Source organism: Phalangium opilio, unplaced genomic scaffold (genome assembly GCF_054372755.1).
Source record: "Phalangium opilio isolate 3A_F unplaced genomic scaffold, DU_Popi_V2 ptg000003l_1, whole genome shotgun sequence".
NCBI classification, from domain to species: domain Eukaryota; kingdom Metazoa; phylum Arthropoda; class Arachnida; order Opiliones; family Phalangiidae; genus Phalangium; species Phalangium opilio.
The window spans coordinates 6,331,159-6,356,296 of record NW_028324145.1 but is presented as its reverse complement, the minus strand read 5'-3'; the positions used below and the strand labels follow the sequence as shown (position 1 = coordinate 6,356,296).

General features: G+C 37.3%; 1 protein-coding gene across 1 annotated transcript in view; it reads right to left on the bottom strand.

Moving 5' to 3' along the window:
* Positions 1-25,138, bottom strand: part of LOC149717369 (uncharacterized) — a 29,212-nt gene that overhangs the window by 3,121 nt on the left and 953 nt on the right. Inside the window, exons 3-13 of the mRNA XM_089838579.1 lie at positions 21,345-21,458; positions 10,246-10,344; positions 9,042-9,204; positions 8,064-8,236; positions 4,594-4,807; positions 3,874-3,966; positions 2,216-3,780; positions 1,979-2,153; positions 981-1,915; positions 838-909; positions 272-761 (exon numbers count right to left, since the gene is read on the bottom strand). Of these exons, the coding sequence (XP_089694705.1) occupies positions 272-761; positions 838-909; positions 981-1,915; positions 1,979-2,153; positions 2,216-3,780; positions 3,874-3,966; positions 4,594-4,807; positions 8,064-8,236; positions 9,042-9,204; positions 10,246-10,344; positions 21,345-21,458 (4,093 nt within the window). The remainder of the gene's footprint in view (positions 1-271; positions 762-837; positions 910-980; positions 1,916-1,978; positions 2,154-2,215; positions 3,781-3,873; positions 3,967-4,593; positions 4,808-8,063; positions 8,237-9,041; positions 9,205-10,245; positions 10,345-21,344; positions 21,459-25,138) is intronic.

Below are 25,138 nucleotides of genomic sequence, written 5' to 3'. Positions count from 1 at the left end.
TATGGGACTTCAATTTTCAAAGTATCCTCCCACAGTTACCAAGTGAGATTAGACTATACAACAGCCAGACAACGTGGTAACTATACCATGATCCAAACCCAAGTTACTTATATAGTTACAAAACCAATAACCATAATACTTATGAAATGATTTTTCGATGCACACGTACCACACAGTACCAAGTCCAAGTTTCCAAAGTGCGCGAACGAATCAGAACAGATCCAACTTACATGCTTATAAAAAAGGTATAAAACAAAAATTGGTACTGTACCTTCACTTTTGAGTTCATTTATGAGCTGTTCTTTTCTATCAAGTTGTTCGCTCAATCTTGAAGCGGCGTCCAAGGCTTCCATGGTTTCTTTAAGTCTAACTTCACGTTCGGATATTCTGGCCTTCAAGGTTTCAATGTCTTTTTCGCGTTGACGCAGCTTTTCTTGTGACGCTTTGGAAGCCTCGATAAGTTCCCTGCGATGTTCGCCTTGAATGCACTCTAAAGCCGATTGCAAATTGGTAATGGCCGCCTTGAGTTGTTGAATCTGGTCTTCGAGACGCGAACATTGTTCCAAAGCCGAGTCACGTTGACGCAAAACTTGACTGAGTTGTTGTTGAAGACTGTCCACTCTGAATTGAGACTCGGTGCTAGCATTGGCAATCGCGTTTGATGATAAACTAGCCCGGTCTTCGGCGCTGGCTAATTTTATTCTTAAGGTCTTTTCGCGGTCCTCAGCGGACATAATCTCTTGCGTGTAATTATCTTGAATCTTAAAATTAGCCCCTCATTGTTAAAGGCAACGTCACTAAAAGACCCGGAGGGAGGGGAAATATTTATAGACTTACCTCTAACAAATGATTCCTAAGTCTGTCTAATTCGCTATGAAGTTTTTCGTTTTGCTCCTGCAATTTCTTTTGCTATGATACGTACCACAGAACAATTTAGAACTGGACTGAATTCCGAAATACCACCACACGCAAATACTTACATCTCTGTGCTGATTCTTATTTTCCTGTTGTTGCTGACTCAAGGCCAATAAGGCTTGATCCCTTTCTTGAGTAGTAACACCCATTTTCTCTTCGAGGACAGTATAATCCTGCAGTAATTGCGCGGAGGACCCCGATCTTCCACCAACCTCATCGCTTTTAACTTCCTTCTCTTCGACCAGTTGGATCAAAGTGGCCATTTTTTCCTTCATGGAGTCTTTTTCGAACTGGGACTGTTTAAGCGTCATGGATAAGCTCTTATTTTCCTCTTGTAGCGCCTCGTTTTCTTGCCTCAATCTTTCTAAATCGTCACTACTCGAGGCTCGTTCTTCAACCGTTTCTTTCAACTTCATCTCAGCTTCGGACAATTTGAAGGTGACCTCGTCTAAACGATGTTGTATCGTCTTTATCGTTTCTTCCTTCCGGGACAGAATTAACCCAGTTTCTTCCAACGAATGATTTAATTGGTAAATCATTCTGTCTTTCTCGTTAATTAGTTCCTCGTATTGTTTCAACTTTCCTTGGGAATCGTCGAGGAGTTTCTGTTTACTCGTCCATTCCTCGCGATTGACTTGAATGGTTTCGCTGTTTTTATCAATCAAGTCCGAGTATTTGTGGGATAAATCTACTTGGTGTCTTTCTAATTCGGTGACGCGTTGTTTGAGAGATACTACTTCATTTTGGGTGTTTATTAACGATTTCTGTTTTTCTTCAAACATTAAGGACACTGATTGGTGTTGTTCTTTCAACGATAAATAGTTTTGTTTTTCCGCCATTAACTGTACATTCAATTTCTGCATTTCAGCGTGGTACATCAAACTTTCCTGATGTTTTTGATTTAATAACTTAGCAATCTGTTCTCGGTCACTTTGATACATTTGAAGTTGTTTGGACAACTCGTCCTTTTCGGACATGAGTTTCTCTAACTGTACATTTTCTAAAATTCAATAATAATCATATTATTATTGTCAGCGTAAGAGGTAAATTAATAAATAAATACCATCTTTTCCCGGACTAGTCTGATGCATAACCGCCAACAAAGTTTCGTTCTTTTGTTTCAAGGCGTCTATTTCCAAATCTTTATCTTTAATAATTCTAGCTAAGTTTTGCATCGCTTCTTTGGTCATTTCTTTCTCACTTTCGTCGGATTTATGTTGACTCAAACCTCGATTATCCTTAAGTAAATAAACCCTTTGTTAACCTTTGACCTAGCCAACAACGCGTCTTAAGACCTTACTTGTTCAAGTTTAGAGAAGGCCTGTTTTTCGGCCGATACAACTCCAAACAATCTATGAACTTCTGCTTTTAAACTACTACACTCCCTGGATTTTTCATTCAAAACCGTAAGTAATCGTTCTTTCTCGCCTTCTAAAGATTTAATTAGTTCCAAATTGTCGTCTCTTCCAATATGGGGAGACTCCATGGCCATTATCTTGCTGTTTAACAACTCAATTTCCGCGTCCTTTTGCCGCAAAACGTTCTTGGCGTCGTGCAAACCTTTTTCGGATTCATCATGGTGTTCTTGTTTCTCCACAACAGATTCCGTCTCTTTTTCTTCAACCAAAGTGTCAATTTTCGATTGCAAACTATCCCTAATTGTTTGTAACTCCTGGACATATTTGGCATTTTCATTCGCCTTTTCCATCCACTTTTGCAACTCCCGTGACTTTTCGTTTCGATATCTTTCAAATTCCACTCGCGTCTTATCGAGATCTCGAATCGTATCATCTTTTTGAGAGACTTCTTTCGATAGAAGTTCGCTATTGTTCTTAAGTTCCTTAATTTGAGTCTCCAAACTTTGGATGACGTACTGTAACTCCAAAACCTTTTTCTCGTTCAATCTCAAGGTCTCCATTTCCGATTGGTCAGCTTCCATTTCTTCCAACTTGACCCTTAGATCGTTTATAAGGGTTTGTTGTTGGTAAAACTCCGTATCTCTACTTGTCTCTTGAACGTTTTCGCAATCGCTAACTGAATCAGTTTGGGTCTGAGACGATTCCGTAGTCAATTCATTTGAGGTGTTAAAGACATTATTTACATCTGTTTGGGTGTCCGAATCCACTGGTATTATTTTAACCCTGGTTTCCTCGGCTTTGGAAAGTAAATCCAGCTTTTCCTTCAACACCACGACTTGTTCTTCATTATCAGCGATTTTCTTGGCGTGCGTTTTCTCAGATTTTTCTAAGGTGTCTTCCAAGCCTTCAACTACGGCGTTTCGTTCCTCTAATTGCTCTCTAATTTTTGAATTCTCCATCTTCATCGCTTCAATCTCGCTTCGTAATTGGTCCATTTCCCGAGCGTTCCCTCGTAATTTAGTCCGTAAGTCATCGGCTTCGTTTTGAAGGTTTTGATTCTCTGATGATATTTGTTGAATCATGGTATTAGCGTCAGTGTTACCGCTAATAAACTCGGCTGTATTTGACTGGGCACCAACAGGCGGATCCTTTTCTAACACCATCGATTCCAGTTCTTTAACTCTGAGTTTCATATCTCCTAATTCTTTTTCTAAGTTGGCCGAATCCCTTCGTTCGTCGTTAGCTTCGTTCTCCCTAACTTGGGTGTAGTTTTCAATTTCTTCCCTTAGATTTTGAACTTCAGTTCTCAAGGCTTCGTTACTTTTATTGGCTTCATCCAAAAGAGTGGTCAGTCGTTTATTATTGGCTGTTAAATCGTCCTTAACGGATAATACAGCGTTAATCTCTTCTTGGTGTTGACCATCGAGTTCGACCAAGCTATTATCCAACCCTTCTTTTTCACTGGACAATTCGAGTATTTCTTCATCTTTTAATAAAATCTGAGTTTCTATTTTTGATATTAAACTCAATTCAAATATTGATTGAATTAAAAACAACTCATGGATGAAAAACCGCGTGAAATTAAAATTAATAAACGTACCCAAATATTTAATCCTTTCAATTAATTCCCTATTTTGGTTACTAATTGTTAAAATTTCTTGACTTTTTTCATTAACGTCCGAAGAATTTTTCTCTGCGATAATATATATAGAGATATTTAATTTAAAAATTTCTCTTAATTCTAGGAGTAATAAATAAAATATCCCTCATAAGGAGTAAGAAGTATTTTAAATGCATAGTATTCCAAAAACGTTAGGACCGAAATACAGTTGGTACTAAGGGCGATTTCGAGTCGAATATGTAACTTTCCAACGGTGCACCGTTTACCAGTTATGATTGGAGTGTTTTAGGGATGACCCCTTGAATTTAATTAAGAAACTGAAAGACAATACTAATCTAATAAAGGGGTCATCCATAAAACACTAAAATCGTCAAATGTTTAGTTTGTACCTTAGGGGAAAATGTAATAGAACGTTTTCCATTACAAATCGACACCTGTAGTTCGGTCAAACCACAAGGGGTTATCCGTAAATCACTCCAATCATGACTTATTTAGGTTGCCCCTTATTGCAAAATGTCATAGAACATTTTTGACTCAAAATCGCCAATAGAACGCACTATAAATCGGTCCTATAACCCTTTTTGGAACACCCAGCATGTTCATGTCTTAAAACCCGAATTTCTAGCCTCTTACTCCCTCTGAAGTATTTAACATAATACTCCTAGATATTTCCAACATATTTGCATATTTGGCACGCACCTAAATTTGTTATTCTTTCAAGTAATTTCTTATTTTCGTTATTTAGTATTAGTATTTCATCACGTGTTTTTTCATCATCAATTTCATGGGATATTATTTCAGTTTGCGTTGAAAACTCGTTTAATAATAATGGTGGTGGCTTTTCTTTTTTAGTTAATAAATTATCTGGTTCCTCATCACCTTCAACATTTCGTCTTTGAATTTTTGGAGATTTCTGTGTACAGTAACACGTGTAAGAATATTTTTTATTTTTAATTTAAACCTTAATAAATACTGTAATATATTTCAGGGATTAAGAAACTATAATAACTGGGAAAATTTATGAAACTAACAAACCAGATTCTTAACTGTTTTTTAAAAATATATGTTTGTAGGAATGAATATACTAAAAGTAAAGAAAAAAATTCCAGGTCAAAACGGGGTCAAATTTGAATATTTAAGTTTTGTAATTTAGTGTTAATAGGTAATCGTGGCTGATAATTTTGGAATAATAATGAAAAAGGAATATTCATGTCGCTTCCTTAAGCAATATATTAACTGTAAAAGGATAACATTAAAACAAATAACAACAAAAACCGCTTTTCAATATGTTAATTAGGTGGTATTAAGGTTTTGCTTCGTTGAATCATAAGTTCATAAGATATGTTCTATAAGTTTGTCACTGGTTACAAACTGGAGCTTGTCATGAAGTCAAGTAGGTCATAGATTCGAGGTAAAGCGACGCCTGGTGAGGCGCTGTCAAAGGCCTAACACAGACTAAATAAGACTAGATGTACTGCAAAAATAACCACCGAGTGTAGGCAATTCTCGCTCGAGCTGTAAGTCTCTAGAATAATGGCATACTACGTAAGCAAACGTCATACCCTTAGCTTAGCGTCATCCCCCTACTGGGCGCGTACAGTATCCCCTCTTACAAGAGCGCCCCCAGATGGAGGGATACACAGTCTACGCCCCTCTCTACCGCCACTAGTCTATTACGAAGTATAGGTAGTGTCATACTTATACATAACATATCTTATAAACTTATGCTATAAGCTGTATCAAGAAGTGATATCTAGTTTATTAGGGAGAAGGTATAAGATGCCTAAGTTTTCGCGCGCCATAGTCCCAGTCCCCCTTTCAGAATACAAAGGGGACGTAAAAGGCCGGGCTATTTCGCATCTCCTCAGTCAGAAAATACGTAATTTTCGTCATTCGCGTCGCGCTGACGTGAGATTTCAAGAACAAATGAGATGCCGGTTGTAATTTAGAGGCGGGGATTAACTCCGGACACGTCTACGTTTGAACTGGAGATAAAGCTGCTGGAAATGTGGCGAATTTATACCTTCTCCCTAATAAACTAGATATCACTTAATATTAGCTGTATAAATTCCTGATAATAAGTTAATCCCTTAATTAAAGGTACAGCACAGGTACACCGATTAGTGGCTGGCCCCTCGGTTTAAAAACTAAGCGGTAGGTAGGTTGATATGAATATGTTTTTACATTTATGTCGCGTCAACACGGTACAAGTAACCAGAACTCATAAAAGGCCTCCTCCTCTCTTTGGGATGAAAAATAAAAGTGCGTATATAAACTTTTTTAGAGTCACGTAATATAGAAGAAGTAAAAAAAAAAGGTACAGCAGTAACGCGTTAAATATGAAAGTTCTGTCAAAGTCGGCTCTTTATTCCGTGGCACGTACAAACTGCAGTGTACGTCAAAAAAAAAAGTGAAATTTGTAAAGCCAAAGTCCCATTTGCTGCCCTCTTTCCAAGTGGGTCACAAAAGTAACTTTACATTCTTTGGTTACATCCCTTCCATACCGAACAGAATGTAACCCTTACTACAAATTGTTAACTTATTAATTATGAAAACGTGAAAATGCACGTGTTTTTTAGTAAAATACTTGACTCCCGTTTCTGTATCAAACGAAGTCGAATTAAAAATGGTTTTTCATCGAAAATTTCGATATAATTAGGGATCAATTAGGATTGAATTTATTTGGTCAAAAAAAATAAAATATTCGATCATATATTAATGATCAAATTCATTGATCATTCTAAGGGTTGTTTCATCAAAAATTCGCAATCATTGATCAAACTCGGTTCAATTTATTGTGACGAAACATTATATCATATTTATTAATGATCAGATTAATTTTGATCGCGAAATTTCTTTGATCAATAAAATGGTTTTTCATGAAAAATTCGCCATTAGTGACTAAAGTAGATTTACTTTATTGTGACGAAAGCATTATTGATCACTTGATTAGCAAAGTAACTGAAAATTAGAAACTTAGAACGTAGGCCCTAATTAGGAATAACTGTGTTCTAAACTTCATGATGAAAAACATGTTATCGCGGTGAAGTTCAATTTTTAATCAATAAAAAAAAATTTGAAAGCGAAAATAACTCGAAATTACGAACTTTAACCTTTAATATAATAACTATGTAAATTAAATTTGAATATTATTATTAGGTCAGACTTGAAGGCATTCAGGTCTATTTCTTACATCAATATATTTTCGCAAATGAAAGCAACTTTAAATAATGAACTTCTTTCAAAAAAAGAAAATGTATAATGCGAACGTGGCCTATTTCAGTTTTAAATATAATGCCACCTTTAAAAAGAGAGTCAGATATCTCCCCTCGCGTAAATCGAGCAAACGTCATAAACATTTCATATGATATTTATGATTCAAAGTATTACGGCTTTTATCAAATCTAGCAGTGTCATCTATAGTTAATTAGCACCTTGGTAAACCCCCAACGTGTACGTATCAACGTGGCACCTACCTTCCTCATAAGCCAGTAGAATTTATTAAAATTTCGCTAAAAACACTATGAAGGTCTTAAAACTACACATTTCGCTTAGCAGTATTCAATACTACCAAGAAGCGATACCTAGTTTACTAGGGAGAAGGAATAAATTCGCCACATTTCCAGTTTTATCTCCAGTCCAAACGTAGCCTGTCCGGAGTTAATCTCCGCCTCTAAATTACAACCAGCATCTCATTGGTTCTTGAAAACTCACGTCAGCGCGCCGCGAATGACGAAAATTACGTATTTTCCCACTCTGAGGAGAGGCGGAATAGCCCGACCTCCTTTTACGTCCCCCTTGTATTTTGAAAGGGGGACTGGGACTATGGCGCGCGAATACTTAGGCATCTTATACCTTCTCCCTAGTAAACTAGATAGATATCGCTTCTTGATACTACCAAGATGCTAAGTAACTATCATCATCTCCTTCTCAATATTAAAGCGTTCAAACATTAATAGGGCAAGGTAATTCTAAACTACAGAAAGCAAAGCGAAAAATAGACTTTCACCTTTGCTCCTCTTTTAACGAAGAAAGATTCTATTTTATTTTTATTAGTTATGGATGCAATAAAAAAAAGCCTAGCTAAAGAACTGAAGTCCATAAGTAAGGGTAACATTATTGACTATAGAGAAGGTACCGTTCGCATTAAAGAAATTAAATTGGCTTACCTGAAATTTGTCCGATTGCAATTTTTCCAATTGACGATTAAGGAGTTGTATCTGCTTCTCTTTTTCCTTAAGTTGAACATTGGATTCTTCCCTAAGTTGCTGATTGGCTGTTAACTGAGCTTCCAAACTAGCCAATCGATGTCGTAAATTTTGATTATCGTCGCCTTCCTCGACTAAATTAAAGTAATTTAATGAAAATGTATTTTAATAAAATAAAAAAAATTGTCATACAAAAACTGAAATTAAATATTAAAAGCTAGTTAATTATAAATAAACCACTTCTCCTAATTAAATGTTTTAACTAAGAAATAAATTTCAATGATAAATTAAATAAATTAATTATAATATAATAAATTAACCACAAAAACTGAAATTAATTATTAAAAGTTAGTTAATTATAAATAAACCACTTTTCCTAATTAAATGTTTTAATTAAGAACTAAATTTCAATGAAAAATTAAATAAATAACTTATAATATAAAAAATTAACCACAAAAACTTAAATTAGTTATTAAAAGCTAGTTAATTATAAATAAAACACTTTTCCTAATTAAATGTTTTAATTAAGAAATAAATTCTAATGAAAATTATATAAATTAAAGTAAAATAATTTGTTAAACCACTTTTACTAATTGAAGGTACTTCTAATTAGGAAATAAATTGCAATTCAATTAATCAATCAATCAATATCTATTTGACAACACGCGCTTCAAACTTCCTTTAGAGATTTTAAACTTTATCATGACTGATAAGAGTTAATAAATCGTTGCAGCTGAGCCCATATCCCTCCCCATTGTATTGTATAGTACAAATTGGGGAGTGTAGCACCCTCACCCTAGGACCAAAATAGACTAAAAATAGGCCTGACTAAAGAAAAAGGCGGGGGGGGGGGGATTTGAAATAATGAGATGTCAACCGTCACCACCGTTTGTGTTTTGTTAGAGAGAGAGAGTGGTAGGTAGTAAATAAAAGTTATACCGTTTTCGGCTTGCTGGAATATTCGCAGCTGCTTCTCGAGAGTTTGCAAACGTCCCTGATAAGAATTTTGCAGCTGAGACAGCCTCTCGTCATGATGGTCTTGCAAGGCGGACATCTGTTGATGGTGCTGTTCCCCGGCATCTTGTAATTGACGGGACAATTCCTAATAATGGTGGAGAGAGAGAGTATCGTAAAGACAAAAATTTAATTACATAACGCTCAAAAAAGAGCTTGTTGCGGAAATCCCTTTGGGAAAAACGTATCAAAACCGAGGAAACGTTTAATTTTTTAATAAAAAAAATTACGAAGGGCTTCTAAAAATCTATAATAGAAAACCAAAATCTCACGAAAACTTTTTAAAATATCACTAAAAGTGAAAATAGTAGAAAATATACAGAAACTTCCAAAATCTCGGAAATTATCGATATATCATGGACACCACTAAAATCTTCATGAAAATTACTAAAAATCTCACGGAAATTACTAAAAATATCATAGAAATTACTGAAAATATCATAGAAATTACTGAAAATATCATAGAAATTACTGAAAATATCATAGAAATTACTGAAAATATCATAGAAATTATCTCACGGAAATTACTAAGGAAGCTAATAAAAATCTCACGGAAAACACCAAAAATCTCACGGAAATTACTAAAGAAGCTACTAAAAATCTCATGGAAAACACCAAAAATCTCACGGAAATTACTAAAGAAGCTACTAAAAATCTCATGGAAAACACCAAAAATCTCACGGAAATTACTAAAGAAGCTATGGAAATTTCTAAAAATCTCAAAGAAAACACAAAAATCTCACTGAAATCACTAAAACTTTCACAAAATTACTTAAACCTTCACGAAAAAAACAGAAAAATCTCACGGGAATTACGAAAAATACCAGTACAGCGTCAACGGTGAATTTTTTACAAGTACAGGGAGTTAACAGTCAACGTGTCACCCTTTATCTCTTACTACGGTGTCATCACCCACCCCAACTACATGAAAAACAATTTCCACGTTCAACTAACACTAACACGCCCATGATGTACTGTACGTACGATACACGATGCGCAATGTAAAATAACTAAAAAAATAATTTCCCCCTTTTCAAACCAAACCACACGTTAACTACGCCAAACAAATGCGAACACGACTCGAAAAAAATTAAAAAAAAAATTCAATTAAAACCAACTTGAATCTTACCTCGTTCTGAGCCTGCAATCTCCTGACCAAATCATCATCCCCTGTAGACGTTGGTGATACTCCACCGGCCGTAAGGTGCGAAACCGTTTCATCAGCTTCCTAAAAACAAATTCAACAAGAAAAAAAAAACTTAACTTAGATAAAAGTCCTTTGTTAGAAAAGCGACATAAAGGTGTTTCAGTTACGACAACGCGACTGGTATGGTATGATTACGCAAATTTCTGAAATAAAACGAACCTAACCTCGACGACATAACTATAGTAACACACTGCACCCTTTCGGAGCTTGGAGGAAAAAATAAAAAAATATCCTCCACTCATTTCCGCGTTTTCTTGCGAAACGGAATAAAAAAGAAAATATGTTCGGAGAGAAATATGAAATTTATGGTCTGACAGATAGAGAGAGAAATTTTAAGCTCCCAAGTTTCAAAAGCCGGCTTTATAGATATATTGCAATTAATTTTAATGGAAGATGGAATCTAAGTTATCCTGGAATTGATATACTTTTATTAAATAATTAAACAATTAATATGTATCTACAGGGTGTTTCTGATATGATAAGTCTGTGGCATAAATTAAGGGGGATGATGTTCTTTTGGGAAATCGATTTTGAGTAGAAAATGTAACTTCTATCTCCATTTTGCCACAAGGACCACTGTTTTCAAGTTATGATTTGGAGTCGTATTTTATGGATGGCCCCGTTAAATTTAATTAAGAAACTGATTTAGACAATGATTTAGTAATATAATTAAGGGGTCATCCCTAAAATACTCCAATCTTAACTCGAAAACAGTGACCCTTGTGGCGAAATGGAGATAGAAGTTACATTTTCGACTCAAAATCGATTTCCCAAAGAACATCCCCCTTAATTTATGGCAGACTTATCAGAAACACTCTGTACAAAAGTGAAAGTGCTGACTGATACTGATAATCTACGCCCAGCCCAAACCGCTTCACCTAGGAAGTTGAAAATTTGCAGGGACGTTACTCTTAAGTAGTAGACACTCGTCAAGAAATATTTTTTCAAAAGGCGGCCATCTTGAAAAATGGCGGCCAGAAATATAACTAAAAAAAACTTTTTTATGGAATAGAGCCTGCAGCCCGCTCGTTTCAACCAATTTCTCTAAAATTAAGTACACCTGTTTCCTATACAGGGTGTTTCTGATAAGTCTTCCTTAAATAAAGGGAATGTTCTTTGGGAAATCAATTTTGAGTCGAAAATGTAACTTCTATCTATGACATTTTGCCACAAGGGACACTGTTTTCGAGTTAAGATTTGAGGAGTATTTTACGCATGACCCCTTAATTAAATTAGTCCCAATCATTGTCTTTCAGTTTCTTAATTAAATTTAAGGGATCATCCGTAAAAGACTCCATACAATCTTAACTCTAAAACAGTGTCCCTTAGGAAAACAAAATGGAGATAGAAGTAATACATTTTCGACTCAAAATCAATTTCCCAAAGAACATCCCCCTTAATTTATACCATGCAGACTTATCAGAAACACCCTGTATAATAATAAAAGAAACTAAACTAAAAATTAAGGTATTTAAACCTTCAATAAAACCTCCAAGACCAAATCCTATAATATTTCACCATCCCTTTATGGCACGATAAACTAATTGAAAATAACATAACAAAACAAACCAGAGAAAATAATAAAAAGATCAATAATACCAAATTAAAAAATAATTGGTTTCGTCCTCCATTGTATTTAACGGTAGATTCTGGGTATTATTTTTATAGGGGGAGACCAAAGACTTGGAACACTCTAGTCGATAATTAGAAAATGTGGCATATGGAAAAACTCCCTCGTATAGAAGCAACAGGTGGTAAGGCGGGGGAAAGCCGAACAGATGGGGGTAGATGATAAAGTCCCGTTGCTATGGCAACTAATCCTCCACTCTACATTTTTACCAACGTAACTTCGTACAACGTACAAAGCCACGTAAAACCCCAATCCTTAATCATTTCTAATCCAAAGTTGAGTTGAAATTCAAATATGTACAGGAGAGTATAGGGGATAAGTGGATAAAGTCAGACTTAATATGCCATTGTACAGCGTTATGATGTAAACCTATAGTAGCTTTTCTACACATGGCAAACTCCGAGTGAACCGAATTCAACAGGTATAATGAGTACGTAAACCATGGTAAACATAAACTTAGAACGTTCCGTTCGCTTCCTGGGGGCAAAATTCTGTCATATCTCATCTACAATAAATATTTAAATTAAGTAACGGCACCTTTATACCGTTCCCTGCCTATCATCCTATTGTAAATTAACACATGGTGCTATTAGTATACTAACAAGTACAGAGAACCTATAACGACAATGCCTAAAAGATGCGATAGCATTGTATAATCCTACGTGGCAGCAGACGGTTTTTCCAAACCATTATATCTAGTGTTTAATTTACCGTTTTTATAGAATTATATATAGATATATATGGAACTCATACAGTTAAGAGGAATTATAGTGCCCCCATATCTCCCATGTTCAAACTCCGCAGTCTGGCACTACGAACTTTCTCGTGACGTCATACCCTTCTATAGAGCGCTTTCAGATGGGATAGTAGCACGTCACACTCTGCCAAGTCTCACCACTGTTCTGGTAACCATAATGGGTAGTCTCAGCTTCAATCCTGCTTTAAACCCACCAATATGGCAGCGTCACGGGACTCGGCTCCTCCTCCAACTGAAAGCTCTCTATCTCTTACTTCGGTTTTGGAAATAGTCAACTCAGGCCATACAATACTGACGTCATGTCCCCGTACCTCCTCCCCTCTTAGTACCACTCTATGCGTCGGGCTTGAATTCCTATTATAGCTGTATGTATTCCTAATACAGGGCTATAAAATTTAAATTTTCTATTGTATATAAAATGTGACGCCAAGTGTCTAGATTGTTTATGGCGTGAATTAATTTTGTTATGACTTGTATTAAATTTTAGGTGGTGTTATGTTCCTATTGTTTTATTAACAGATATTTGTTTTAGCATAAATTTAAAAAGTTTTAATGATGGGATGGATTATAGATCGAAGTTTGGTAATATTATACGTAAAACTAGCCAGTAAATAGATCTATTGAAAAAAAAAGGTACAAAATTTGGAAAAACCTAGACTTGAAACTTTTCCAACAATAACTCAAGAAGTGATATCTATTTTATTAGGGTAAAGGTATGAATTCGCCACATTTCCAGCTTTATCTCCAGTCCAAATGTAGGTCCGGAGTTAATACCCGTCTCTTGAAAACTCACGTCAGCGCGACGGCAATGACGAAAATTACAAATTTTCCGACTGGGGAGAGGCGAAATAGCCCGGCCTCCTTTTACATCCCCCCTTGTATTTTTAAAGGGGGACTGGGATTATGGCGCGCGAATACTTAGTCATCTTATACCTTCTCCCTAATAAACTTGATATCACTTCTTGATAACTCTACTGTAAATTGGTTTTAAATCTAGTGCTGACGTAAGTAAGAGGCATATTTTTCAAGTTTGGTGCCAATATTTAAACTTGGGCGTCGTGTACTGAGAATTCAAACAATTTTTGTATAATAGAGAAGATCCGGATAAGATGTTATACACGACTAGAAAAAAAACCCTAAAACTAAAACCTACTTTATAAACCAAATATAAAACTAAGTGATTTAAAATGTGCCAAAGTTTCATATTCAAAACATTTTTAACTAAGATTCAAAAACTCAAATTGACTCACCCATGATGATGTAGGTAGTAGCGGCGCCTAATTTGGAAAACGCCTTTTTCCATGCCAGTAAAAAGTTTAATTTGTTCGCCTAATATTAACATCTTTAAGTTATTTAATATTAAGTACGTTTCAAAACTTAATTTGTCTCAAAAACTAACTTTAAAATCATTAAACTAATTCACTTGTTTCGGGTATTAAAACTTTGGCTAAAAGTTTCCAACTCAACAGGTTGTTAAAAGCGAGAGAGCGGGAGAAAACGAGCGCGCGAGCTCGCGACTTTTCCACTTTCGCAGCCAAATGCGAGGGCGGGAAATTTTTTTTTTGGCGCGCAACTGTTCGTAACAGGCAGGACATAAGAGAGAGAGAACAAAGTTTGTTGGTCTGGTTGTCGGAGGAGCCGAGTGGAGTCTGCTACTCGAAAAGGGATCGAGACACGTTTTTGTCACCGTTTCGTAATGCAGTTTCACCCATAGACGCCCTATCCTATCGTATAAAGCCAACCTCAGCCCGACAGTCCACCAAGCTCGCGATAAAATTTTAAACAAAGGCACAGCATAAAAAAAAACGTTTATAGAATCATGATGCGTCGTCTGAAATATTAAACGTCTCTTACCTATACATGCGGAAGTTAAATAAACTGAAGTTCTTAAACATTATTTAAAGGGAAAATATTCGAGCCAAAAACTAGACAATTCCTGGGCAGAAAAATGGGCAGTAAACCGGGAATTTCCTGGGCTGCAGCAGAAAACCGGGCATTTCCTGGGCAGAAAAACCGGGCATTTCCTGGGCAGAAAAACCGGGCATTTCCTGGGCAGAAAAACCGGGCATTTCCTGGGCAGAAAAACCGGGCATTTCCTGGGCAGAAAAACCGGGCATTTCATGGGCAGAAAATATGGGCATTTCATGGGCAGAAAATATGGGCATTTCCTGGACAGAAAATATGGGCATTTCCTGGACAGAAAATATGGGCATTTCCTGGACAGAAAATATGGGCATTTCCTGGACAGAAAATATGGGCATTTCCTGGAGAGAAAATATGGGCATTTCCTGGAGAGAAAATATGGGCATTTCCTGGAGAGAAAATATGGGCATTTCCTGGAGAGAAAATATGGGCATTTCCTGGAGAGAAAATATGGGCATTTCCTGGACAGAAAATATGGGCATTTCTTGGGCAGAAAAAATGGGCATTTCCTTGGTAAAAACTACGCTTGACAAAAACACGACACTTAAAACCTTTATGAAAGAAACCTGATAACTTCGAGGTTACCTACTTCCGCCCAAACCCCCTAGAGGTTAAAGGTAGATAAGGCAAGAGAACAAACCAAACCCCCTTCCTCGACTTTCCTCCACGTTTTGTATTTGGCAAAAAGGGGCATTTTTTTTCGGTCACGGTTAGCTAGAAAATGTAATAAGGGCCCAAGTCCTCTCTTTCCTTTCAAGGGGGGTGTAGCGCCACTTCGTATATACGACTATAGATGAAATAATGATTATTAATAAACCCCCTCCCCATCTTCCCGCCTTCTTCCTTAACTTATTTGGCGGCAAAAAAAAAGTGTCCTATCACGTTGGAAACGGCGCTAATAGTTACTAATTATTCTGTATCCCATTTCGAATCATTTCCTTTCAAATAACTTTGCGATATGGAATGGATAAAATATCTCGTCTAGATAACCGTGAAACGCTTAATGGTCACATGATGGTGTCATTCAAAAACAAATAGGGCATCATAATTCAACACCATAAACCACCAAAAAATATATGAAAAGAGACTATAAAATAACGAACTTCGCAACTACATATGCCTCCATACACAAGGCGTTCTACCATAGTTGTGGGTTCTATGGGCCAATTTGAGTCGAAAATGTTCGGTGGCTTTTGCCATAAAGGCTACCGTTTGTACAATAAATAATTTTCAGACTAGGAGGATTGATACAATTCACAACAGGAGACGAGGCTACTTAGTACTGAACTTTGTTCGATAAATACCCTAGCCTCCAGGTGTAAATGGTATCAATCGTCCTAGTCTGAAACCTATGTATATGATTAGTGTTTTATCCGGTGTCTGAACATTATGTAAGAAACTGCAAAGACAATGCCAATTTAATTACGGGGTCAACGATAAAATACTGGTTAAACGGTACACCGGACAACAAAATGTTATTGAAAATTTTCCACTCAAACCGAGGGTCGTATGGTACGAAATCGTTGAAATGGACCTTTGAAGGGCCGGAAATAAGGACAAGTGTCCAGTGATCCCCTTTCACTGGAAAATTTACAGGACATTATCCACTGGAGTGTGCAAAAACAGTGTCCCATCATCATAGTCAAGCTATCAAAACTTTGGAAAATTTGTTGGTCAAAACGTCCAGTAACCCTCTTAGTTTTTTAGAAAATTATAGGGTGGACAATGTCCAGTGTCCTGTGGTTATTTCTGGCCCTGGGGATGAGAGCAATATACTCTGGGAGACTGTCATTATCACTCCATCTCACCTCTCTCTCCCTTCTCTAAGTAAACACATCGTACCCCTATCGACATACCCGTACAATACAGTTCACCCTCCCTTTGGACAGCGAGGTTTTAGTGTCGACGAACTGTTTTAATTTAAAACCCCAGTGATTGTTTAAACGAAAACTCATATTCCAAGTCACAGCTCAACATCACAGGGGATATATAATTTGGCGCTTTTTTTTGCGCGAGCGTCTGGTTTGGATACTGACGTCACAGGGTGCTTCCTACGTACACTACTATAACCTGCCCCTTTAGAATCAATTGAACTTTAACCCCTATTATACGACACGCCCTTCTGTTGAACCCTCTTCAAATCTAGACACCGCCCTAAATCTATATGGTTGTTTAGAATAGAAAATAATGGATCTTTTATTTTTTTTTCTACAATAAAAAGGGAAGTTCTGCATTTAATTCTAAATTAAAATTAAAATAGAGTAGAGATATTACTTAGAAAAGGAGGGAGGGGGTGATTTGTAACAGAGAATTCTGTAGGCCGCCCATAGGGAGGGATAACACTGATATAGAGGGGTATGACGTTGCCATATATATAGTAGAAAATACACTTTAATGTTTTTCATATCGCCCAAAACAAAAATTATAATATGAAGTGTTTAGTTATGCATTTTTTTAATATTCATAACTTCCTGTGTGATATTTAATTGTTGTATAACACTAAAGTAAGCGTGGCTATTGTTCCCAAATACGTCAATAAAAATATGTTTTTCAAATAAAAATAATAAAAATAAAGGATTTTTCCCACAACAGAGGCTTATTAGCATTCACCTGTTCTGACCCCTTCTGTATGGTATATTTTCTAGCATTAGTGGAAACAAGCTCTAAGGCCTGTTCAGACTAGAGTAAAATCTCACTCGAGGCCCCATTCAGACTAGAGTAAAATCTCACTCGAGGCCCCATTCAGACTAGAGTAAAATCTCACTCGAGGCCCCATTCAGACTAGAGTAAAAATCTCGCTCGAGGCCCCATTCAGACTAGAGTAAAAATCTCGCTCGAGGCCCCCATTCAGACTAGAGTAAAAATCTCGCTCGAGGCCCCATTCAGACTAGAGTAAAAATCTCGCTCGAGGCCCCATTCAGACTAGAGTAAAAATCTCGCTCGAGGCCCCATTCAGACTAGAGTAAAAATCTCGCTCGAGGCCCCATTCAGACTAGAGTAAACTCTCGAGGGCCCCATGAACCCTGTTTTTGCACTCTGTCCTCAGTTAAACTATAAACATCAGAGCAGTTTACAAAACTAGAAAAAGGTTACGGAAATATCCGAGAGAAGACATTGAAAACTGCGGACAGTAAAACATTTACAGCTATAGCATAAAGAAAAAAAAATGAAATGCAGGGTAAGAAAAACTGGGGGGTGTAAAGTCAGGAATGTGACTTGGAATGAAAATGTCAAAAACTGCCAACTCAATTTCTGACTCCCGACTTTCAAAATAAAATATATTTATATTTTTGATCTGTAGAAAAAAAACGTCTACATCATGAAGCACGATAAATTTTCTGTACTTTTGGCATTTAGTTATAGCCCATCCCTTTTTGACAATGTAGTGTAAAATACTAAGAACACCAAGATAGTGGTAAAAATGTCTTTCAGGTGTAACTAAGCCGCAATCAGATAACAATAATCCATTTAGTTTATTATACTTTAGATAACTTTAAGTATAACGCGGGAAGAAGTTTGGCGGGAAAAGGTTGCCAGGATAATGTGAAATATGTTAAGAAATATTTCTTAGATATCAATTGGAAAGTTTATATCCATTTATATAATACACAAGTTGTGGTTTCCCTAAGCTCAGCCCTTATCTTCAAAAATTTACGTTTTCGTTTGGTTCAGTATCGAAAGAGCGCCTGGACAAGTGTTGGAGGCTCATAATTCTGGTCCTACTAAAGATAGGGGGATGTCCTTTGAGTATGTTATAGTCCTATTTGTCCCCCATCCAACCATACTTGAAATGTGGGGTTACGTCAAACAGGGCCGAGTAATTAAGCAAAATGTTCATAAACACACCGTCCATAGGATTAACATTACACTAAACTTTGGAGGCTCGTAACTCTGGATCTACTAGAGATGAGGGGATGTCCTTTGAGTATGTTATAGTCCCATTTGTCCCCCATCCACCCATACTTGAAACGTGGGGTTACGTCAAACAGGGGCCGAGTAATTAAGAAAAATGTTCATAAACACACCCTCCATAGGATTAACATTACACTATACTTTGGAGGTTCGTAACTCTGTGTCTACTAGAGATACGGGGATGTCCTTTGAGTATGTTATAGTCCTATTTGCCCCCCATCCAAAGATACTTGAAACTTGTGGTTACGTCAAACACGGGACGAGTAATTAAGCAAAATGAGCATAAACACACCCTACATAGGATTAACATTACACTAAACTTTGGAGGCGGTTAAATTTAATAAAACGGGGTTTTGGAAATTTCTCTGGCCCTCTTTAGCGCCCAGAGTTCATACACCACCCCATACCTCGAATAGCTAAGCCACGCTGTAACAAATTTCCGAGAGGCCAATCACTATCAATCCACTTTACAATCAAATCAATTATTTTCCCCAATAGACCTTTTCGACGTTAAAAAAAAAGGGGTAGGCAAATGCACATCGCAAAAACATTTCTAAATTCCTTGAATTTATACCATTACATTCCAGAATCAATTTAATTAAACCTTATATATAAAAAATAAACATTAAACCTAAGAACCGTATAGGAGACATATAGGCATATAAGGGTAAAGTTTAAAGTCCCAAGTCGAGTGGCGCAACAGAGTGGTGGTGTTTAATTTTAACGGCGCCAAGCGGAAACTTGATTGTCTTTTTACTCTTTCCCTTCGCTCTTCCTAATTTTTTTTCTTTTTTCTAAAGTTGAAAACTTGAAACTACTACTGCGAGTACTGGATGCATTTGTTGTAATAAGAACTGGTATATACCCATTGTTCATAAAATTTCACGCTATTCAATTCCTTGTCTCGAATTTAAAATCCAATATTAGCCGATGAGAATCCCCCTCAAAGGAAGCCCAAAAAAACAAAAACCAAAAACGAGGAGGGTCTGGGTCAGATATATTCTAAATGACCTCGGATGACCTTTTTATCCCGCCAAAATAAGTATGGGAAGCCACTATTACTAAACGTTGTTGAAAATACGAACTCGGAGTCTGTGACGTACGATACCGTTCATTTTTCTTTTTTTCTCAGGCAGTTGAGGGGTAGGAAACTTCGTTACAAAATCTTAAATGATAATACCAGAAAAAAAAGCAACAGGCAAAGAGAAATGTGGGAGGAGTTTGTACCATGGGGGGGGGTGTTCAGGCTTACTAGAGTACCAACCCACATTGGGAAGCTTCATAGTCACGAAGTTTTTTAAGAAATAGACCTTTTCGACTTAAAAAAGGGGGTATGTAACCCTCAGTATCGGAACGTACAAGGGGGTTGACCCATATATGTCTCTGCGCACTCTCTGGACCCAAAAAGGCTACAGCGCAGGCGCCAAAAAGCGAGATGGAAGGAAAAGTATTACCCCCATATCTTCCCCTTTTAGTTAAATCAAAATTGCCTACTTGAAAATTCTGTGTGTGTTATGACAAAGGTAAAACGCGTTGAAGTATCCATACCCTCTAAATGTTAGTACTCAAATGGCACCCTACGCTAACATGTCATTGAACGTAACGGGGTTTAAGGTGGATACTTGCTATTACTAGGTAATAAAATAAATAGGAGAGAAAAAAGATTTGGGAAAAACTTCTTGGGGAGTCAAAAAGTTTGAACCGAAACATCGACAGTGAGAGAGAGCGAGAGAGAGAGGCGCGTGGTGGAACATTTTCACGGGCCACGAACGTTTTTCACACGAACTCTTGTCAGGTGTGGTACCGCGTATCCCCCCAACTTTATTTACCTTTCAACGTTATCAGTCCCCCCACATCACCAGTCTCTTTTGCAGAAAAACAAAACGGCATCAAAAAAAGGTCAGGGGTTAAATTCGACTAAAAAGGCGTTGACCTTCCGGTTGGGCATGTTGTAATGTATCGCGTACAGTCGTCCCACTCTCCCCACGCCATTGCACCTCACCCTCATAGTAAAAATATTATTTTACCTTCCTATTATTATCAATGAATGATATTATGGTTGATAAAATCTACAGATAGTGTATGGACAAGTGTTGCCATACACTTGTGAATTTAATTCAATCGGTAATTACAACAGACTGAAAAGCTAATTGGATTCAGTAATCATTTAGTTCCAAAACTGCAGGAGATGCTCTAATAACAAATCACTGGCAACCATGAACTAAAGCGCGGTTAAAGTTAAGAAACGGGGGAGGGGATGAAATTTCTCTAGCCCCTTTTGTGAACACAATCAGTTTACATTCTATAATTATTCGCGTCACTATTCTAGCATAGAATAACTTCCGGTGAAATCCTTTAAGGGTGTGATTAATAGACAGAATTGTTATCCATTTAAGGATACTAAAAAATTTGTGTTTCAGTCAACCTAGGCTCAGTTATTTGAGGTTTTAAAAACAAAAGGTCATTTCGGACTTCGAGACATCAGAACTCAACAAATCACAATGCTAAGGGGAAATTCCATTGAGGGTGTGATAGAATCAAATGTCCTTTCTAAGTGATATTATATTCGTATGTCTATATAAACTACAGCTCGAGTTATTAGGTTTTTAAAAAATTCCCTTTTTTTTTTAAAGTAAATAATTTTTATGACCCCTGAATCATAGAGGTCAGAAATTCCAGAAATTTCAAGTGTAGGATTAAAAACAATTATCGTTTTTGCAATGGTACCAAAATTACCACTCAGTATGATCAACAAATTGGTGTAACCAAATATAAGCATATATGAAAATCATTACTTACTTTCCTCTTTGCATTCCGTAACTCTCTATATTGTGACGTCAGCGAAGCTAATTGCAAATCCGTCGCTTGACACCTTTCTTCAAGCTCACGATTGCTTATACGAAGACGATCCAACTAGAAAACATAAACACAAACCGAAAAGGAATGTTAAAAGAAACATACTTATAAACTTAACTCTTATGTAAATGAACAGATAAGGGGCCCTTAATAGGACAAAGGTTACCCAAAACCCAAATTTCGATGAATCACATTCACATTCAGAGGTTAGGAGGAAGCCAACAAGCCAGCCAGGCTAAGAAACGCACCACCGCCCACTTGTTAGCAGTATTATAATATTATCGGGCCGTTTCGCTCGAGTTACAAAAGAGAACCCCGCCTAAACCCTCAGGATGAAAAGGCCCGACTTAAACATCCTCTGACCTCCCTTCTCCTCTCTACTCTCTTCTTTCCGGAATACAAGATTTAAAACATTGTTTACATGGGTAATATCATAAGATATGTTCCATAAGTTTGTCACTGGTTACTAAGAGCTTGTTATGAAATGACGTAGGTCATAGATTCGAGGTAAAGCGACGTCTGGTGAGGGGCTGTCAAAGGCTTAGTACAGACTAAATAGGAAGATGGACTGCAAAATTAACCGAGTGTAGTCAATTCTCGCTTATCGTTCTCGAACTAGCTCGAGTTGTAAGTCTTACGAGTTGTAGCATTACGAAGTATAGGTAGTGTCATACTTATGGAACATATCTTATGGACTTATGGTAATATGAAGGTCCCAAGGTGGTAGGTACATTTATATATCTATCTAGCATATATAATTTAGGTTTAAGTTTGTTTTAATTAATTGTTAAGTCAAATATAAATTGGAACTTTGGAACTGAAATTATAACGGAAGAATGAAGATTGAAAAAGAAAAAGTGAGTTAGTTTGGATTTGGACAGGGGATCTTATTACAGACAGGAATATACGACGTTTGAATTCTAACAATCCTAAGAACCATATAAACAAATATCCTGTTAGCTAAAAGCCTAAAACTAAACATAGATTGAGAGGAATAAGTTATTCTAGAAACATTTTCTTCTAAAGTTCTTACTAAATTTGGGCAAATAATTGTTCTGATATTTCGATATTTTTACTTGGATAAGGAGGGATAGATGGGTAAGATTTTGACTGGGGGACAAAAAAGGTCGGGTTTTGACTGGGGGGTAAACAAAAAGGGTCTTATTTTGACTGGGGGTGAACAAAAAGGGTCCGATTTTTTACTGGGGGTGAACAAAAAGGGTCCGATTTTGGCTGGGGGTGAACAAAAAGGGTCCGATTTTGGCTGGGGGTGAACAAAAAGGGTCCGATTTTGGCTGGGGGTGAACAAAAAGGGTCCGATTTTTACTGGGGGTGAACAAAAAGGGTCCGATTTTTACTGGGGTGAACAAAAAGGGTCCGATTTTGGCTGGGGGTGAACAAAAAGGGTCCGATTTTGGCTGGGGGTGAACAAAAAGGGTCCGATTTTGGCTGGGGGTGAACAAAAAGGGTCCGATTTTGGCTGGGGGTGAACAAAAAGGGTCCGATTTTGGCTGGGGGTGAACAAAAAGGGTCCGATTTTGGCTGGGGGTGAACAAAAAGGGTCCGATTTTGACTGGGGGTGAACAAAAAGGGTCCGATTTTGACTGGGGGTGAGCAAAAAGGGTCCGATTTTGACTGGGGGTGAACAAAAAGGGTCCGATTTTGACTGGGGGTGAACAAAAAGGGTCCGATTTTGACTGGGGGTGAACAAAAAGGGTCCGATTTTGACTGGGGGTGAACAAAAAGGGTCCGATTTTGACTGGGGGTGAACAAAAAGGGTCCGATTTTGACTGGGGGTGAACAAAAAGGGTCCGATTTTGACTGGGGGTGAACAAAAAGGGTCCGATTTTGACTGGGGGTGAACAAAAAGGGTCCGATTTTGACTGGGGGTGAACAAAAAGGGTCCGATTTTGACTGGGGGTGAACAAAAAGGGTCCGATTTTGACTGGGGGTGAACAAAAAGGGTCCGATTTTGACTGGGGGTGAACAAAAAGAGTCCGATTTTGACTGGGGGTGAACAAAAAGAGTCCGATTTTGACTGGGGGTGAACAAAAAGAGTCCGATTTTGACTGGGGGTGAACAAAAAGGGTCCGATTTTGACTGGGGGTGAACAAAAAGGGTCCGATTTTGACTGGGGGTGAACAAAAAGGGTCCGATTTTGACTGGGGGTGAACAAAAAGGGTCCGATTTTGACTGGGGGTGAACAAAAAGGGTCCGATTTTGACTGGGGGTGAACAAAAAGGGTCCGATTTTGACTGGGGGTGAACAAAAAGGGTCCGATTTTGACTGGGGGTGAACAAAAAGGGTCCGATTTTGACTGGGGGTGAACAAAAAGGGTCCGATTTTGACTGGGGGTGAACAAAAAGGGTCCGATTTTGACTGGGGGTGAACAAAAAGGGTCCGATTTTGACTGGGGGTGAACAAAAAGGGTCCGATTTTGACTGGGGGTGAACAAAAAGGGTCCGATTTTGACTGGGGGTGAACAAAAAGGGTCCGATTTTGACTGGGGGTGAACAAAAAGGGTCCGATTTTGACTGGGGGTGAACAAAAAGGGTCCGATTTTGACTGGGGGTGAACAAAAAGGGTCCGATTTTGACTGGGGGTGAACAAAAAGGGTCCGATTTTGACTGGGGGTGAACAAAAAGAGTCCGATTTTGACTGGGGGTGAACAAAAAGAGTCCGATTTTGACTGGGGGTGAACAAAAAGAGTCCGATTTTGACTGGGGGTGAACAAAAAGGGTCCGATTTTGACTGGGGGTGAACAAAAAGGGTCCGATTTTGACTGGGGGTGAACAAAAAGGGTCCGATTTTGACTGGGGGTGAACAAAAAGGGTCCGATTTTGACTGGGGGTGAACAAAAAGGGTCCGATTTTGACTGGGGGTGAACAAAAAGGGTCCGATTTTGACTGGGGTGAACAAAAAGGGTCCGATTTTGACTGGGGGTGAACAAAAAGGGTCCGATTTTGACTGGGGGTGAACAAAAAGGGTCCGATTTTTGACTGGGGGTGGACAAAAAGGGTCGAATTTTGACTAAAAATAAAATAGCGTTTTATAATTATATTATATGAACTTTTAAACCAATATGAGGAGGTAAAGGTTATACTTTTAAAATTAGCTAATCTTATATAATAATTTGGATGCGGAAATGCAGAAAAATTGGACTTCAATTTAGTTATTTATATTAGTGTATAAAAAACACTTCAATATCCACGGAGATAAACTTTAATTTATGCATCCATCCAACCTGGGGCTGGGTGTAGTATATTTGTTTAAATTTTTAGGAAGTACTGTACAGTTTCACATTTTAAATAAAAAGTCTAAAGGTCCATGCCAGATTTCATTTCAATTTTGGGTTAAAATTTCCTTAAATTCTATTTTGTTTGTTTTTTTATAGAGAATATTTGAATTCGAATATTGCCCACTACTTTAAATGTAACTCGAATCTTACGTAGTTTAATTTCTCTACTTTAGACTCTGATAATTTATTCAAGAAGACATCATGATCAAAGTTTGTTTAGGAGAGAATAAATAATCTAATTTATATCACCCCTTATTATTTCTATTCCTCGTTTCACAATATTAAAATAACCAACAAAATCCGCTATAAAATTTTAATAGGAGAATCACGAATAATACTGTCAATAAATTAAATTAATCCATACAGTCACAGGTACCCCGTGAAGTGGCAAAAAAATGCATTGCCAACTAAAGGTGTACAGCTATTAAATTATCAGTCT